Raw genomic sequence first — 19,347 nt, 5'->3', positions numbered from 1 at the left:
CTCCAGGAAGCAGCCTTTCCAAACCCCTGGAGACAATGGCCTGGAAGGTTTTCCTTTGTTCTTATTGGCCTTATAGCTACATGGCCTCATTGTGTGACCTGTGGCGAGTCACATAACTTCTCTGAATCTCAGCCTTCTCATTCATAAAGTTATGAGCTGAGGAATCAATTTGTATCTCAGCATACAGTAGGTGTCCAATGAGTGGTAAGCAATGGTTGTTAACTAACTGGAGGACCCTCTTACACCACTTGACCCCCTTCCGGTTCTTGCAGCTTCATGCACTGAGCGCAGGTATAAAGGCCATGGTATCAGACTTCTGCACCCAGGGGGCTGAGCTGTGTCGCAGGGCCTGTGGCGGACATGGCTATTCAGAGCTGAGTGGCCTGCCATCACTGGTAACCAGAGTGACAGCCTCCTGTACCTATGAGGGTGATAACACCGTGCTCTACTTGCAGATGGCCAGGTAAGGCTGGGGCTGGCCCAGGCCTCCTCTGCCTGGCCCTTGGGTGCTGGGCTTGGGTTGAAGTATCCATCTGATGTCCACAGAGGGGAGGAGACTCTGCGGAGTGCTGTGTGGGGACTGTCCAACTCCCACGTTGTGTCTCCAAAACATCCACTTCTCTCTCCATTTCACCCACAACTCCCAGCTGTAGCTCCCAGCCAGGCCCTAACCCCTGTCCCCTGGACAACAGCATCAGTCCCCTCACTGATGCTTCCACCCACTACGGTCCTTTCTCCACAGGCATCCAAAGAGATCGTTTCAAAGCTTAGAGAATATCACATCTTTCCCTTGCTTAAAATTCTTCAATGGCTTCCCATTGTTCACAGGAAAATGCTCTACACTGTGACCTCCAAGGTTCTACAACCAGCCCTTGCCTCCCTCTCCGTCCTGGTCTCGCAGCCTCCTGCCTCTGCTCACTGTGCCAGCCACACATCTCTGCTTCTCACATTAGGGCCTTCACACTCTGTCCCTCCCCTTAAAACTCCCTGCCCCCAGTTTACTGGCTCCTTCTCATCCTCCAGGTCTCAGCTACAATGACACCTCCCTCACAGTCCTCCCTAACCACTGCATCTCAAGCAGCACCACCCCAACCCGCCCAGTCAACACTGTCCTGTTTCCTTGGGACAGTTACCACAATCTGAAAGTGTTTGTTTGTGATGTGTAGTTCTTTCCCAGGCTTAGCGCAGGGCCGCGCACAGGAGACTCCAACTGCACAGGAAGGAAGGAATGGCCAAGTCGGCCTCCTCCCAACAGGCAGCTTCTTCCCATCTCTCTGTCTCGGGGCGTCTCTGGTCTCCTGGCTGATAAAGCCCTTTCAGGTTCACCTATTCTCAGGTGACTGAACAGGGCAAGTCCTTCTCCATGCAGGAAGGAAGGGTTTACTGGCAAATATGCTATCTAACATTTCTTGGGATCTTTTTTAACATGTAATATCTATTGAGTTTTTCCCCCAAATACAAAAAGGGTACAATATCACGTTTTAAGACACACTGTGACCCATGCTGTGCCAGGCACTTTTGGGCAAGCATCGTCATCCCCAACTAGAGATGGACACACCTAGGTCTCAGTGGAGCAGCTGGGGGATCAAGGTTGTCTGAGCCCAGAGCCTATAACCACTGGATTATCATACAGAAGCAGTTTAAGAGTCCCTGTAATCCTCCCACTCATGTTAGCATTCTTGCATCTATCCTTCATTCAGCTAAGAAAAATTTAATTTCCACAGTCACTCCACAATTCATCACAAATCCCCAAACCACAAGATCCTAACCAACAGTAAAGGATTCTGTTGGCTCAGATATCAAAAGGGTTTATGTTCAGGATCTGAGCATCTGCCCAGCTCCATGGCTCCAGCCCCCATTTCCTTGTGAAATCCAGCCTCCAGCCTCAGGGCAAACCTCCCTGAAAGCCCCATAGCAGTCTTGCTGGGGTAGGGTGGTGCTTTTTTTGGAGTGAAAGGTAAGCATCAAGAGAGACTGGCAAGAACCTGTGTGGCCCTGGTTCTGCCACAGGAGCCAAGAGTGCACATCTCTGGGAGAGAGGGGCACCGGGCTGTCCCAAAGTGCTGCATACCCTCAACTGCCTCTCCCCCCGCACCCACTAGGTTTTTGGTGAAGAGCTACCTGCAGGCTCAGGCAGATCCAGGCTCCACGTCGAAAAAGCCTCTCCCTCAGTCTGTTGCATACCTGACCGCACCTGACCTGGCCAGGTACCCCGCCCAGGAGGCAGCAGACTTCCTTCACCCAGAGCTGTACACCAGGGCATGGGCGCATGTGGCAGTCAGGTGAGCCAGCTGAGAAATCAGCCATCCCACGGGGCGGGGAGCGGGGGACGGCGGGGCGGGGCGGGGCGGAGGTGCTCCTTCCCACATTAGGGCCTTTGGGGTTGCGTGGGTATTTGTGGATACTCTTCCAAAATATCACCCCCTTCCCCAGCCTCCCCAGTCCTCTCAGCTCCTGTCACCATGGGCAGAGAAAAGGGGAGGTCACCCCTGTCAGCCATGGGCCACCACCCCTTCCCCATCCTAGTCAAGCTAGTAGGTCATCATCTCTCTCTGGCTAGCGCAAGGAATTTTTTAAATTTTTAGGTTCTTATTGATTTGCAATACAAAGAATATGCCCATATGTAAATATCACAAATGTATCAGTATGTAAATACCAATAAATAAAGCAATACTCACATGTTTGAAATATCCCACAATCTAAAAATAGTTTTTAAAAAGATGACTATATCAAGGGATAGAATTTGTCTATTTCCAGGCTCTAGTAGGCTCCAGGGAACAAGGGTAAGACCAAGAACTCATCCATTCTGTCACTCAGCAAATATTGTCAGGCACCTACTGTGTGTCATAAATGTCCAAACATACCAGGGGGTGGCCAGGCACAGACACCATCGCCAAAAGATGGAGATTTAACTACCTGTAAGGGAAAACCTCTGAACCATCCCCAACTAAAACACCAAAAACTAGCTGGAAATATATTTCCAGTATATAATAAGAGGTATTATATCCCAACCTGTGGTCCCAGAATGGTAGTCTTCTCAAGGTCACAAGCTACTTGGGGCATTATTTATTCCACAAAAACTTATTAAGTGACTACAGTATGCAAGGAACTGTTCTTGACACTAAAGACCTATGAATAGCCCTGGCTGGTGTGGCTCGGTGGATTGAGTGCCGGCCTGTGAACCACAGGGTCACCGGTTTGATTCCCAGTCAAGGCCCATGCCTGGGTTGTGGGCCAGATCCCCAATAGGGGACGCTCAAGAGGCAACCACACATTGATGTTTCTCTCCCTCTCTTTCTCCCTTCCTTCCCCTCTTTAAAAATAAATAAATAACATCTAAAAAAATAGAAAGCAAAAGACCTACGGATAAACCAGTCTGATAAAAATCCAAGGCCTCACAGAGGTAACTCTCTAGTTGGGGGAGGTGGGGAAAGCAAAATAAGGGCGTTCAGAATAATTAAGGTAATTAAATGCCTTTATGTTGCTTGTTGCTTGGATCTCAATGTGACATGTCTACCTATTCCCTGAAAAAGTAAAATGTTGCTTAATAGACACTGCTTTGCCTACAAATTCCAAGGATCATGAGTAGATGGGCAGAGAACAGAAAATAAAAGAATAAAGGTTAAATAAGTGGCAAATGATCAATTTAGTGGTTTGTAAGACAAGGATTAGTTTTCCTTTATTTTAAGGTCCCTTGTGTAGAACTTGGAGCAGCCAAGGTGACTGACAGGCCTCATTAGCCTTTAGAGAAAAACCATTCTCCTTCCTCAACCCCAGGAAGTCACTCAACAGAATGGCCTGAAAACACTGGATGGCCTCTGCATCAGAAAAGGGGGGACAGTGCCTAATCCGGAGCCCTGAGGCTTTACAGCTAGAAGGCTATGAACTCCCATTTCTTTTTAGCTATGAGACCCTGGACCAGTGAATTACCCTCTCCTGGGGTGGTTTTCCCCAGTGTAACTGGGAATGCTGGCCCTGAAAAGATTTAGAGATAATGTATATCAAGTATTTAGCTTTGTAACACTTAAGTGGTTAATAAATGGGAATTATTTCTACTTCTGAGGGACCAAATACCATCGGTCTCTTTCCTACTCAGTCAAGAAGCTGAACTTTTTTTCTTTGGCCTTCAGGCTCATAAAGGACTCAGTGCACCATTTACAGGCTCTGCAGCAATCCGGGGCTGACAAGCACGAGGCATGGAACCGGACCACAGTCATACACCTCCAGGCTGCTAAGGTGAGCTGCCTGCCAGCTAAAGCTGAAAGGGACTGTTTTTTCCCCCAGCAGGCTAGCCTGCTGGGAAAATCTGAGCTCTGGCTTTATTCTCCAGCCCTGCTCAGCCGCTGCCCTCATTTCACTTCCAAGACTTTAGTCCAAGGTATTTTAATTAAAGGATTTAACTCCAAAGCAATCTTGCTGGCAGCTCTTAGGGAAAAATGTAATGAGGCAGTGTTATTGGATTTGCTTCAGGTTGTTCAAATATTTCCTCCCAGATAGAAAAGCAGGTCAAGTCTCCTTGTTAGTCCCACAGGCAATCCTTAGAAGTCTGATGCAATTCCCTCCGTGTTTTGTGTGTATGCATAATTCACAGTCAGTCAGCAAATATTTGAGCACACAGTGAACACCAGGCATTGGGCTGGGTCCTGGGGGCTCAACAGTGCGCAATGGCAGCAACAATCTAGGAAGCATTGTGATGGGGAAATGCAGGCTGACAGAGGATCTGGGGCATGTGCACCTACCCATCCTGTGGAGTCGGAAAGGCTTCCCAGAAAAGGCATATAGGCCAAGTCTTCAAGGATAAGCTGAAATCAGCCAAGCAAAGGGTAGAGGCTGTGGCTTTGGAGAGGAAGGTTTCTGGACAAAGGGAGCAGCAGGGGCAAAAGGAAGAGGCAAGAAAAGGTGTGGTGCTCAGGAGCAATGCAAATTCTTCCAAGGAGGAGCTAAAGGAAGAAGACTGAAATGAGGAGAGGAAGGAAGGAGGGATGAGGAAAGACAGGTAAGGCCTGGGACCTTCTGCACCAATTGTGAAAAATTTCGGTTTTGTTTTCATGGTGATGGGAAGCCTTTATGGAGTTTGTATGGAGGAAGGGAGTGAACCAGTTTCTTTCTGGAAGGATCACTCAGGTTGCAGGGGAGGAATGGATTGAAATCGAGAGGCCAGTTAGAATCAGGCGGTAGCAGTCTGAGTGAGGCCTGAGAGTGGTCCTGACCATGAACTTGTCAAAGGGTATGGAGAGAAGTGGGTAGATGCAGAGATACTAAGGGGATAAAAGAAAATAAAAATGACTCCTGAGCTCCAGCTTAAGCAGCTGGAAAATGAAGGGGATCATTTCAATCATCAGGCATTGAGCCCAAGAATTGACAGCCTTACAACAGGAGAGCTCTGAAGGAGTTTGCAGCGGCCATCATGAAATAGGGCTGGTTGGGCAGGCTGGACATGAGCGCCACCTGGTGCCCCACTACGTCCATCACATTGTCAGGTGCAGATACTAACTGCCCACCTTGGTTCTGCTCAGTCCCTGAAGGAGCACTCCCTGCTGTGCTAAATGTCCTATCAAAAAGGACGGTTAGCCAAGACTATGCTGTCACCAGATTACCAAAAAAGGAACCACAGCCACCTATCACTCATCCATATTCCAAACCTATGTCCTGTCTTCAAATGGACCAGACACTGTTTGCCAGCGTTACCTCAATGAATACACACAACCCTGGGAGGGTCAGTAGCATAATCTTTGTTTCAAGGATGAGGACATAGAATTCAGGAAAGTTAGCCCCAGAGGAAGGAAATGGCTGAGTTAAGATGCTCCCCTCCCTTCTCCTTCCCTCCCCTCCCCTTCCCTTTCCCCCCTAGGAATGCAAACCATGCTCTCAGGCAGCCACTGTGCATTAGTGGAGGAGGGGAGCCGCATGCTCTGTGGGGCAAAGAGCAAGTTCCTGGGCTTCCTGGGCAGGTGATGCACAAAGTCTCCAAAGTCATAATGGACAGGGAAATCTGCACTTTCTGGACTCTATGCTTTGGGAGGCCATCTCCTCTACAGAGACCTCAAGCACCCAACCAGATCTCATCTAGAAACCATAAATGTGCAAGTAGAGAAAGACAGCAACACAAGAGGGACAGGGAACAGTGGCAGAGGGGCAAACAAGAATGAGCAGAGCGAGCCCTGGCCTAAGGCCTGGAGTCGTGTGACCTCAGGCAGTCCTCTCTCAGCTTTCACTTTCCTATCCGTTTAGCAAGGGAGCAAGAAAGAGCCCTTTTAAGCCCTGACAGGCTGTGATCCTATAATCTCAGCCCCTGCCGAGGAGAGAGAGGAGTCCCTAGGAGGTCTGGAGCAAATGCAGCACTCATTATAATGCAGCCTGTCTCTGGTGGCTTTAGCAACACAGGGCAACAGTTAACAGTACAGACTACACAGATATAAAGTACAGCATAGGAAATGTAGTCAGTAATATTGTAATAACAACGTGTTGTGTCCTGAGGGAACTAGGCTTATTGGGGTGATCATTTCATAAGCTATATAAATGTCTAATCACTATGTTGTACACCTGAAACTAATATAATATTGTATGTCAACTGTAATTGGAAAATAAATTAACTTTTTTAATAAAAGAGTTGAGACTCTTAACCTGGAGGTGACTGCCCTGGTTTGGATCTCATTGCTACAACTTACCAGCCATGTGACCTTAGGCAAGGAACATACCTCTCCATGCCTCAGTCTCCTCATTTGCATAACAGAGCTAATAATAGTATCTACCTTGTAAGATTATGAAGATTGGGTTAATGCATCTAAAAATTTAGAGAGGTACCTAGTATATAAATAGTATATATCCACCCCACCCCCAGATTAGGCAGGAGGTAAGATTTAAATCAATGCACACCAAAGTAAACAAAGTTCATGGTGTTGAAAGTTTAACTCAGACTTTCACTGAGGTGTAGAGGTCACCTCCTCTCTCTGGTCCACATCCTGTTTCCACGGAAGATGCCTGGGTCCTCAGGTGGCTCTCCATCCTTCCATTCCTCAGCCTGAGGCCCTGAGAATTTAAGGATATAGCACTCAGGTTAGAACAGGGGAACAGGGCCTGGTGAAAAAAGTGAGTCGCCGGTTTTGCCATACTGTATCCAACCTGAACACCAAAGGCTGTTGAGCCCAGCAAGGACGGCAGAGTACAACTGTTCCCCTTCCACATCCAAATGTTGCAAACCCAGCATGGCTGTGAACAGAGGCCTAGGGGGAAAACTGAAATCATTAGCACCCATGTGAAGCCTTTCTGGAAAAGGCAGATTCTTTCCAAGTGAAAAACCTGATCAGATCTCTGGCCTGTTAAAGATTGGTGGCTGCCTGACTCCCACAGAATAAAACCCAACCTGTCATTCACAGCCCTTCATTACCTGGATGCTTCTCATCATATTTCACCCCAGTGCTTCAGTTTCGTTAAATTGCTCACAGCCTCCTGAAAGGACTGCCCTTTGCACATGAAGTTTCCCCAGCCTGGAATGACCCATTCCTTGTTTCCTTAGGTAAAAACCTTTGAACCACCATGACACTCTAAACCTGCTACTAAAAGTCACTACCAGCAGCATGAGCTTGTTAGAATGTATGCATTCTGTATCCTGGAATTTGCATTTTGACAAGATTCCCAGGTAATCCGTAGGCACATAAACATTTGAGACCCGTTTTACATGTTCTCCTTTCTGCTCTTACTCCATGGAATTCAGACATCCTACCATTTGTCTTGGTAGAGTAGGGCAGGGGCACCAACCAATCAGAAAGGATTTCAGGCCTAAAGGAAGCAGAGTCCTGAGAGCCTGGGTGAGGCATTAATGCTTTAGTTGCTGGGCTGTGGGTAGGAGGGGGTCCCAGGGAAGGAGCCTGGCTGGCAGAAGGGCCTCTCACCTGGCTGAGGCCAACTGGTGATTTTAATTACTAACAGAGCCAGACTGTTGTCTATGGGCTAAATACCAGCACGGCTATCTCAAGGAGTTTACTCTCTAACTGAGATAAATTTTATGTACATCTAGAACCCCACCTTTCTCACCCAAGACACACACGTGCAAGCACGCGCACACCCACACCCACTGCACTGACCATGGCAGACAATAAGTAGCTGCCTTCTTTAGAAAAGTGGTGCTGTCCTCCACTATCCCCAGGCCAGCCTCCAATTCTCCTGTATTCTTTCTACTTTTAAACCTACTTGAAATTGCCCATAGCAAAATGAGAAAACTAAAGACCAAGCTCCAGAGTCCATCAGCCCCCAACATGCACATGTGCACTGCACATACTATCAAAAGGGCTCTGGTAAGACTCATAGTGAAATAGGAGAAAAGGCAGTTGCTTGTCAGCCTGCTGGGAAACACATGGCCACAGCAGGCTTATTCCAGCAGTCACGGCAAGTTCCAGGATGACTTCTGGAGTCAGAAACCAGAACTTGCGAGGCTAATGCATCTTTGTGTCTTTGTAGGCACACTGCTACTATGTCACTGTGAAGAGTTTTACGGAAGCGCTGGAGAAACTAGACAGTGAGCCAGCCATTCAACGAGCACTCAAACACCTCTGTGATCTCTTTGCTTTGCATGGCATCTTGTCTAACGCAGGTGACTTTCTCCATGACGGCTACCTATCTGGGGCCCAAATAGATGTGGTGAGAGCAGCTTACCTGGACGTGCTCCTCCTCATCCGGTGAGTGGCTAGCCCTTAACCGTGGTAGTCTTCAGAAAATAACCCTAGACCCTTTGTTCACTTCCAACTCCAAAACTTTCAGCTCCAAAGCCTTGCTAAATGGGGTCTGGCAAAAGCAGCAACAGTCCTGGAGAGGTTTACACCCAAGTATTATGGCACCGACAAAAACCACGGTGGATTAATTTTTTTTTAAAGGAAAAAAAGAAACAGAAATAAAAATGCCTAAGAAAGAATTATCTAGCTACCTCAACTGAATCTTCTTAAATACTGTCAAGAAACAGGAATAGCATCAAACGAATGTGAATAAAATGAAGCCTACTACATATGAATAATATATATTAATAATAATGAGTCCTAATCATAGCTAATGTTTATGGAACACTTATGTATGCCAGGCACTATGCCAAAAGCTTTCACATATATCACCTCATTGAATTCTTACAGCCCTTTGAAGTGGATATTATTAATCTCCCTATTTTATTGGGTGGGGGGAATCCAGGCTTAGTAGAGTTAAGTCCTTTGCCCATGATCACACAATTAGCCAGAGGAGGAGCTAGGTACAATCTGGGGCCTGTCTGACCCCAAAGCACGCGCTCTGAAGCCATATGTTAAGGTGAAGGTTGGGTTATTGTCTATTTCAAATATATTCTTGTCTTTGTTCAATGTGCTTAAGCAAACTCTTGCTAAGTTGACTAAACTTACTTTAATCCTCCCTTAGCTTCATGACAAAAATTTTTTAAAAACCTAATAATTCATATACTGATTTGTAAAACAGTAACACAAATAGCTTTAAAATGCAACATTAGTGCAGTGCAGTTTAGGGTCATGACATACTAATGCAATGATTTAAAAATATCAAAACCAAAGCCCCAACCTAACCAGGGTACTAGAAGAAATAGAAATTAAAATATGAGGAAACAGAAATTAAACAATAGAAATTAGTCACCATTGTCCATAACATGAAAAATGGGATAACTTGAGAACACAACCTTTTCTGAGAAAATACAATGCCTGTTGTATTGGGGGGACAAAGGGTAACACACGTGTGTGTGACTTCTCCCCCTAGGACCTCCAAGAGTTCACATTATCATTAAAACTAAGATAATTTTTTAAAAGATATTTGAAATTAAAAAAATAATAATATATTCATGAGGAAGGTTAAAAGAAAAAACTAGATCAAATTATTTTATTTCTAACAGTATGCAACATGTTGCATAGCATTTATGACTCCATATTAGCACCTCAGAGAACTGGTGGTTGATAAATGTTCAGTTAAACCATCAAAAAATATATTTGATACAATTATGCCCCAGGTATTAAACTCTTCCTAATCTGACTGAGAATCCAGTGGCAGAAACCATTAATAGTATAATTGAGTATTGTACCATTTAAGCCCAACTGTAACTAACTTTCAAAAAGCCTGGCATTTAAAAGCATATGAAGACAATAATGTTCTAGCTCTGTTTGGCAGTGACGATTAAACACAGGAAAAGATCACCTTTACACCTCGGAAGCATGATTTTTATCTGCAACAGCACTTCTAAGTCCTTGACTGGGCTCTAGAAATTTACAATTCAAGACAAGACAGCAGTGATGCAAACAGAAAATTTATGCAGGCATCATACCCACAAATTGATTTACTCACATTATGGTTCCTAAGTAACCTTCCTACTCCCACAGGGTAATTAATTAGGTATGTAACAGACTCCATGCTTTTCGCAGTTCCATGTCACGATTCCCTGCCCTGATTATTCAGAGTCAGTCACCCTCAGATTTCTGAGGTGACAAATGAAGGATGGCACACTATTCTAAATGGCACTAAGAACCAGCTCTCTGTAATGGTAATTAACTGACCCAAATAGTTTTTAGTTGTTTAAGTGATCATAAAATCTCAGTTGGGGGACTTTCAGGTAAAGGCTGCAGACTGAACATACGCATTTACTTTGTGCCCTCCTGAAACCTCACCGAAACATTAGCAAATGAGTTAAGATTTTTACAAATGCATAAGCCCACAAAGAGAAAGAGAAGAAAAGAATCATGAAAGTTGGAAGTAGATGAGCAAACAGTGACTTAGCAGACCTGAGAAAAGTGAATCATTCCCCAGAAGTAGGAACAACCACCAAGTTACACCAAAGAAGCCTGAAAAATAGCAGAACTGTGTTCCTCTGGCAATGGGGGTAAAGGTGACTGATAGGATGCGTTGAAAGTCTACTTTAGAAAGAGCTGAGTCCCTAGTTCCCCTCCTCTGTAAATAGTTTTGAGACCTTCCTTGACCCCCACTCTGGCAGACAGGTAAAGAGAGGGTCTGTGAACTAGGGAACATCAGGCACAGCTGAGGATGAGACTACCTGGCAGAAAACAGAGGCTCCAGGAAATGTTTATAGGCCCAATGCTGATAAACCCCCTCCCCCAGACCTCTTTTCCCATGGTTCCCAGAAAACTGGCAGCCAGGCTAGTTCCATGCAGGAAGAAGGTAACATGATTCTTCTCTGGAGAATCTGACCAGTCCAAAGGAGAGACAGCTAAAGACACTGATGCCAACGTCCCCCAATGTCCACCCAATTCACCCCATAGTCACCCCACATTGACAAGCACACCTAGACTTCTAATCAGCTGGTTAATGCCCCACTCTTAGCTATGCTTGGACACCTGAGGAAAGCCCCTGACTGAAAGAGATGAAGTAAGAATGAGCAACTTGCAGAAGAGAATCTCCAGGGAGAAAACCTTTTTTTAAAAGATCGGTAATATCTTCAAAGAGTTAGGAAGAGATATTATAACCATAAAATAAGAATTTCTTCTGAAAAAATAATGGAGAAAAAGAAGAGCTCTATGAAATTAAAAAATGAGAGTGGCAATGAAAAATCAACTTAAAGATTGAAAGATAAAATAGCAGAAATCTCAAAAGAAAGCAAAAAAGAAACAGAAATAGGAGAGAAAAATAAAAACAGTGAGAGGACTGATTCAAAATGTCCATTGTTTGAAAAACAGGTCTAGAGAGAAGACAGGAAAAATAGAAGGGAGCATATCATTAATAAAGTAATTCAAGAAAACAGTCCTCAAATGAGCAGATAATTAATAAAATAATTCAAGAAAATGGTCCTCAAATGAGGGATATGAGTTTCAGATTGAAAAAGGCACAAATGCTTACAGCCCAGGAGAAGAGACAAACACAGACATAAAGTATAGGTCAAATCTACTAAAATCATGATAAATGATATGATGAAAAGGATAGCAGGAAAAGGGGATCAGGAATGCTGGGGGTCAGACAGGAGGTGACTACGATTTAAATAGGTCAAAGAAGGCCACCAAGGCAGGGTGACATTTGAGAAATGATCTGAAGCAGGGCAGGTAAGAGGAACCATGTGGCTGGCGGGGAAAAGTGCATTCCAAGCAAAGAATAAGTACAAATGTCAGAGGCTGGAAGTGCGTGACTGAGGTGGAGAATGAGAGTAGAGGTCAGAAAGTTAAGCGTGCACTGAGAGGGGCATGGGAGGAGGTGTGGGTCATTGCAAAGACTTAAGATTTTGGCTTTTAAGATTTTGGATGAGAACAGGGGGGTTCTAAGCCTAGGACAGACACAGTCTCAAGTAATCTGACATATTTCTAAAGGCTCATTCCAGCTGCCACATTAAGAATTGACTGAGGAGAGGAGACAAGAGGAAAAAAGCAGGCAGACCAACTAGGAGGCTACTGCAATAATCCAACAGAGATCACAGTAGACTGAACTAGGGTGATAGCATTGTAGGTGGTGGGAAGGAGTTAAAGTTAGGAAATATTTTGAAGATAAAACAGGATTTGCTGACCAATTAGATATGGGATGTAACAGACAGAGAGGAGTTCAGGTTTTTGGCCAGGATGAGGTTGCCATTAAATATAAATGGGGAAGAATATAGGAGGGCCAAGTCTGGGCATGTTGGATGGGAGAAGGTCTAGAAGATCAGGAGTTTGGTTTTGAAACATTAAGTTTAAAGGGTCTGTTAGAAATCAAGTGAGATGTTAATAAGCAGGTGAGACTGGGGAGAAAAATTTGGAAGTCACTGGCATATGGTTGGTATTTAAAGCCATGAGAAGATATCGCAAGGAGTCAGTGTATGAAGAGAAGAAGCCCAAATACTGAGTCTTGGGCCCCTCCAAAGATGATGATAGGGTGACCCTGACAAGAGGAATTCAATGAAGTGGTAGGAGTGAAAACCTGAACGGATCTAGTCCAAGAGAACAGGCAAAAAGAAGTGGAAATAGCAAGCATAAATGACACTTTCAAAGAGTGTCAAAGGGGGGGCAAAGGTATGGGACAGATGATGGAGACAGACAGAGTTAAAGCTTATTTTTAAGATGGGAGAAATGACAGGTGTTTGTATCCTGATGGAAATGATCCAGTAGAGAGGGGAATTTTGATGTTGTAGGGGAAAGGTTGAATTTCTGGAACATGTTCTCTAGTAAACAAGGAAGGAGTGGCCTGAGGTGGGAGCCTGGGCAGTTGACCTGTACAAAGAAGAGTAAAAGCATTGTATGTATAAATGAATGGGTGGGAACTTGTGGAAATGCTCTTGCCACTTCTATTTTATCAGTGAAATAGGAAGCAAAGTCATTTGGGTAAGAGATAGAGAGGTGGTCATTGTAGGCTGAGGAAGAATGTGAAATAATCACCTAAGAAGAAAAGAGTAAATGAATTAGACCAATGTAATACAGTTGCTGGGCAACAATAAGGGCCTGCTTGAGCACTGATTATCCCAGTCAGTATTGGTTTTCCAGCCATGGCTACAAATGTGGTGGCACAAAGTCTGCAGAAAATTAAAGATAATGAGGGATGGGGTTTTGCCAAACAAGTATGACAAAGCAATAAAAATTATTGAATATACTTTTGAGGGAGTGAACATGTGAACCATGAACTTTCAGCTAGATAAGGAGGAAAGTGAGACCACAAGGGAGATAAGGGACATTATATAGGTAGTAGGTGCCAGAAGGGTCAAAGAATTTTATAGAGCTCTTCTGAAATCATCTCATAATGATGATAAAGGGTCATCCAGAAAGGATTAAAATAGGTACAGTATCCCAGTCACCTCAAATGCTTTGTGTAACAAGAGTTAGGGAAGAGTATAAACAAATAATCACATTAGTGTTTTACATCCTATGCTAAAAAAGGAAGGAAAGCATGTGAACATTTTTTAAAAATATTTCATTCAATAGATTAAAAGAAAACACACTTTGTTGCTTGAAAGGAAAACAAATATAGATGTCAAAATACTAGAGTGAGTAAGCTAAAAAGACAGGAGTCGGGGAAAGAAACGTGGCTGAGGTTTTTTGAGAAGCTGCAGATGTTGGTGATGAGTCCTGGCGTATGATCTTGGCAAAGAGTGACAGAGGAGACTGTAGAACAAGGTCAATGGAGCAGCAGATTTGAGGAGCTGAGAAGCTGGGTTTTAGAGGCACATCTACACAACAGTGAAATCACTGAGAATTAATGACAGCAATGCTGGAGAGAGAACAGTGGGCCTGAAGGTTGGTCACTGTAACAGGAGCGATGTGGTGGGGACCTGGCTCAGCGGTGAACAGGATACATAAAGTCAAAATAACATATAGGATATGTGCAGTCATAATAATTTAAGCACTGAATATTAGTCTGGCCAAAACTAGGAGGTAGGAAGGTGAAGAAGAGGAAGCATAAGTTGGGGTGGGGGGGTAACAGGTAGGGGTGAGAAGGGTGCTAAAAATAAATCCTCATCTTTTGTAATGGAGAGTCAACACATAATATCTAAAAGTGAACAAACAAGAAGTAGAAATACAAACAAGGTATTCAGAGATATTCAGGTAAAAACCAAAAATATCAGTTAAAAAACTGAAACTGACTGCCTCTGGGTAGAGATGGGGGAGTTTGGAGATGGAGGTGAGAGAATAGGATATGCTGATTTTTAAATAACAAGCTTTAAAGAACTACTTGATTCTTTAGGCTGCGCATATAAATGACCAAAAATTAAAACTTGGGAAAAAAAACACTAAGTAAAATTCAAGAGTAAATAATGATACAACCTCTAATTAGGTGTCATTATTCACTATCCGAGATTAATCAGATTCATAAGAGTAGTCTAAAATACTCACAAACTCTTCTTTTTTCCCTCAGGAAGGATGCCATCTCGTTAACTGATGCTTTCGACTTCACAGATCAGTGTTTAAATTCGGCACTTGGCTGTTATGATGGAAATGTCTATGAACGTCTATTCCATTGGGTTCAGAAGTCACCAACCAATACTCAGGTAGTTGAGTAGAACACATTATAAATTATGTAAGAAAGCAGAGAACAAGCAGTGACTACACCTCCCATGTTTTCCCATTTTAATTGATTCCCACTAGGTTAGAAACCGCTTGGCATAGCATGTCTGTTTAAAATATTTTGAGAATACATAAAAGAAACCAGGAGGGGGATGTGGCCTGGCAGGGACTCTGAGTCTGGACTGTAATCAGCAAAGTGCACTGCTCAGAATTTGACAAAGGGAATTAGGAGGAAGACCCAAGCTTTAAATCATGGCTCAACACACCCAAGGACTTATACACATAAAGGCAAACTGGCTGTTAAGTATCAACACAAATAAGATAAATCATACCTCATCTCATTTTCAGCCTCTTAACTCTCAGTTCTGTGTTGATAAAATTGGGTATTCAGAGGTGATAGAAAGCTTGGGTGGACTGGGGTAGGGGGGTCCCTCCCAGACCTGACTGCCTGCTGGAGATGCCTCCTTCCTCTTCACTGTAAGGAACACAATCCTAGAACACAGAAACCTGCTGCACTGTCATCAGTAGCCCAGAAATGCCATATGAATGACAACTACCAGGATTATGGAGCAAAGATCCCCATTAGTTCCAGAAGAGAATGCGAGAACTCAAAGGCAATAACAGAAGGGGAGGAATCATAAAATCCTGACAGTCCAGGGTCAGGGTCCCAGCTTCTGCTCTGAGCCTCACTGGGAATTATGAAAGTTATGAAAGTCAATGAGTACATTAACTGGAGTTAAGAAATAAACCCTGTATTTAGAATTTGAGGGACTAATGTTTAATAGCAGATTTGATACAAGCTTGATAAAAACAAAGATAGTCTATAGCTACATAACAGATTACTTTAAGTTCTACCATGCAAATGTTTTTCAGATGGTGAAGTTTACTCTTTTACCTCTTAGGTCAAATTTCAGAAAAGGTGCCTTAACACCTCATCAAATTGGCAACTCTCAGGCTTTCATTCACACTTACCATAGTGTTAGACTTGCTCTTAACATTTTGCATTCTGTCACCCTTCAGAGCTTAATTTAACAGGATCATCTAAAGTCATAACAAAACCAGTTATGCCCAAGATGGTTGTCAGATAGAAGGCCAATCCATTTTGGTCATTGTCTGACTCCAGGAAGGCATCCTTTTAACTACAAGGAAAGAGAAACAACCTACTAAAGAAGGCATGATACATTTACTGCTTAGTACAGTTAAGCTAACACTAGTTATTTTACTTTTTCTAATGCTTAGATCTCTTTACTTTCTAATATTTAAATCCTGGCATAAGCTAAATCCTGGCATAAAACTATAGCAGTCCCCCAACTCCAGATTAACTCCTATGGTCTGAAGATAAATGTATACCTTTTGGTGCCCCAGAGAAAAACCTACCTTGCTGTGACACCCTCAGGAAATGCAGACATAACCCAGCTCAAACCTGTTTTACTAGCGACACAAGGAAACATGCCAGTTCTCCTGACTCCTCATCTTCACTAAAGCACACAGGGGACTTTCTCAATCTTTCACTGTTTCTAATATTTATTTTAAAGGAATGGACAATATTTATTTTAAAGGAATGGACACTATATGAGGGCAGGCTTATCTAAATGAGGGACATGACTTATCCACAGCATCAGCAGATTTGGTAAAACACTGATGCACATCATCCCTTTCACTTTTCCCTTTTCTTTGTTGCCTGCCACTTCACTGTGACCAAGGATGGAGTCTTCCATCTTCCTAACTCCAGGATCTATCAGAATAGACACTTTACATTTATGGAATAAATAAACATGGTTTTATGACCTACACAGTGAGACGAAGGAACCTGGTACATACACAGTGCTGCAGACTTTGCCATCCTATCTTCCATTACTTTGCTAAAAAGGTTACAGGTACAGCAATGTGGCTCTTTCATGAAAGCAGTTTAGGAACTGAGATTATAAATGACCTTGGAGAACTGTTACCAATTAGTTAAAATGATACTCAGTTAACTGCTAATATATAACCACATGATCTTACATTTCTGGCTCCTCTAGAGACCAGCAAAATGGCACTTCTAAAGTGTATTTTTTTAACGCGCTGTAGATAATTTTGAAACTGCAGTAAAAGACATATTTGCACTAGTTGAAAAAGGTACACTACAGGTTTCAAATAAATTAAAACAACAGCTATGTTAAAACATGCCTTGGTGACACAAAAGTACAAATGGGAATATATTTCACTAACATGTTCCACCAAAAGAAAGGTGTTATGCTAAGTTAAATGTCTCAGAATCCTAAGCCAGTCTCTCTTCTGTTTGGGAAGGTTAAGTGATGAGCTTTATCCTGAGACTGGATGATGCACTCTCCCATGGTTTAGTCGAGCCATGGTGTCTGGTTTTCTGGTAATTTTTTTGGCTTTTTTCCTGTCTGAACGCTATTTCAAGCCAGTTTTTCCAAAGGGAACAGCAAAAGGCTGTTACCCCTCCCCACAAGAACACATATTTAAGTGATTTCCTACAGATGCAAGCAGTGGAGGAAACACAGGGTATTATTTCAAAACAAGGATCATATCCTCCCCCCCCCGCCGATTATTCTATTGTAAAAGTTTGTCCAAGTAGTTGCTAGATCCACTAAACACATCTACTGATTCATTCACTCATTCAGCATATTTACTGAGCAAATACTATGTGCCAGAAACTATTCTAGGTACTAAGGATATAGTGGAGAATGAGTAATAGACACTGTCTTCAAGGAGTTTTAGCCTACATAGGCAAAAAATAAACAAGCAAATATTACAAAAGATGAGAACAGGGCTGTGAAGGAATGAATCAAGACATCATATTAGAAAGTAATGGGGAGCCCTGAGTAGTGTGGCTCAGTGGGTTGGGTGTTGTCCTACAAGCCAAAAGCTCGCCGGTTCAATTTCTGTTCAGGGCACAAGCCCTGGATGTAGGTTCGGTCCCCAGTTGGGATACATGCAAGAGACAACCAATCGATGTTTCTCACATAGAGGTTCCTTTCCCTCTCTTTCTCCTCGCTCACCAATCTCTCTAAAAAATAAATTAATTTTTTTTTTAAAAAGTAAATAATATAGGGAGAACCTATTCTGACACAGAATATTACTTACCTGATTCCACCTACTCATTCCTTGGTTTATGGTTAATGTTCAATTTCAAAGAACCTCAAAGAGTTGAGTTCTTTATGTATTACATTCCAAAAGCAAATGATAACTGTATTTTTTAATTGGCCACCTGCATCCACAATTTAAAATCTGCTTAAGAAAACGAAAGATGCCCTTTGGAAAAAATGTTTCTCCATATGTTCACATAAAATGAATTTTTAAAATAATTTTTAAAATTAAGAATCTTATGTAATGTTAATTTTGAAATTCAAAACTTAATTTGAAATTAAAAGTTATTAATTCTGGCAGAAATATTGTCTTAATAATGCACTTCTTTCTACAAACAGGGGAACCCTGCCTATGAGAAATATCTGCGACCACTGCTACAAAGTTGGAGATCCAAGCTATGAAATAATCAACAGCATTCAAGAAGTACCACTATGTGATAATGGTAGCATGGCACATATATCATTAAAATTTTAAAGTACACATATACATATTTTTTAAGGAGTCATTATCGTCTAGAGAGGGTCTGAAGTGAATGAAATATCTGTGATTTACCTCAAAATAATCCATGGGAGGAAAAAGGGTGAGTGAATAGTTGTTAATGTTAGTCAATGGGTACATGGGTGTTTAAACTATCCTCTCTTCTAATTACATTTGAAATTCCCCACAATAAAACACAGTAGCTCTACCCAATTGTAGCATATAGTTTGTTAAATGTCAGGGTTTTGTTTTAGATCTTGCAAAAGCCAATAAACTCATTAGTTGTTATTTGTGTCTATAGCACATTTATCCAAGGGTTTAAAAGGACACACACATGCACATACAATCCTTCTCCAAAAGTGCCTATACTTTGTGTAACCTAAATAAAAGGTACAGCCCTAAGACTGCAACTAAGTATCACTTTTTTAAAAATCAACTCTTTCACAGAAAATTAAAATTCATAAAAGAAATAATTGTCTCAAATTACCCAAATATACTCAAGCTACAATTTTCATGTCATTTTCAGTTGACTCAGCGTACAAAACACTCAAAAGTAAATGCCACCAGACAAATTAAATTACAAAATATCTTAGCTGGCTACTTTTCCTAATTTACTCTTATAAATAATCATTTAGTTGTTAATAATTAATAAATCTGGGAAAATTTACCAAAAGCAAACTTATCTCCAGTAAACTGGACAAGGAAGAGACCCCATAAGTTTTTAACTTTTAAAACCTTGGAAGGGCAAATATTATTCCCATTTCCATACCAGTTCTCAAACCAAATAATTTTATCTCATGTTCGCTTCAGCTAATTTAACAACATGTAAGTG

General features: G+C 42.5%; 1 protein-coding gene across 2 annotated transcripts in view; it reads left to right on the top strand.

Moving 5' to 3' along the window:
• Positions 1-18,728, top strand: part of ACOX2 (acyl-CoA oxidase 2) — a 29,409-nt gene extending 10,681 nt beyond the window's left edge. For both annotated transcript variants that reach the window (XM_054595418.1, XM_054595417.1), the window contains exons 10-15: positions 273-463; positions 2,103-2,282; positions 4,131-4,236; positions 8,458-8,675; positions 14,794-14,926; positions 18,377-18,728. In XM_054595418.1, coding sequence (XP_054451393.1) covers positions 273-463; positions 2,103-2,282; positions 4,131-4,236; positions 8,458-8,675; positions 14,794-14,926; positions 18,377-18,439 — 891 coding nt within the window. In that variant the 3' untranslated portion in view covers positions 18,440-18,728. The remainder of the gene's footprint in view (positions 1-272; positions 464-2,102; positions 2,283-4,130; positions 4,237-8,457; positions 8,676-14,793; positions 14,927-18,376) is intronic.
• Positions 18,729-19,347: the final 619 nt, after the last annotated feature.

This window comes from Pteronotus mesoamericanus, unplaced genomic scaffold, assembly GCF_021234165.1.
Source record: "Pteronotus mesoamericanus isolate MK-2021 breed Mesoamerican mustached bat unplaced genomic scaffold, CSHL_Meso_final scaffold_54, whole genome shotgun sequence".
NCBI classification, from domain to species: domain Eukaryota; kingdom Metazoa; phylum Chordata; class Mammalia; order Chiroptera; family Mormoopidae; genus Pteronotus; species Pteronotus mesoamericanus.
This window is presented reverse-complemented; position numbering and strand designations above follow the sequence as displayed.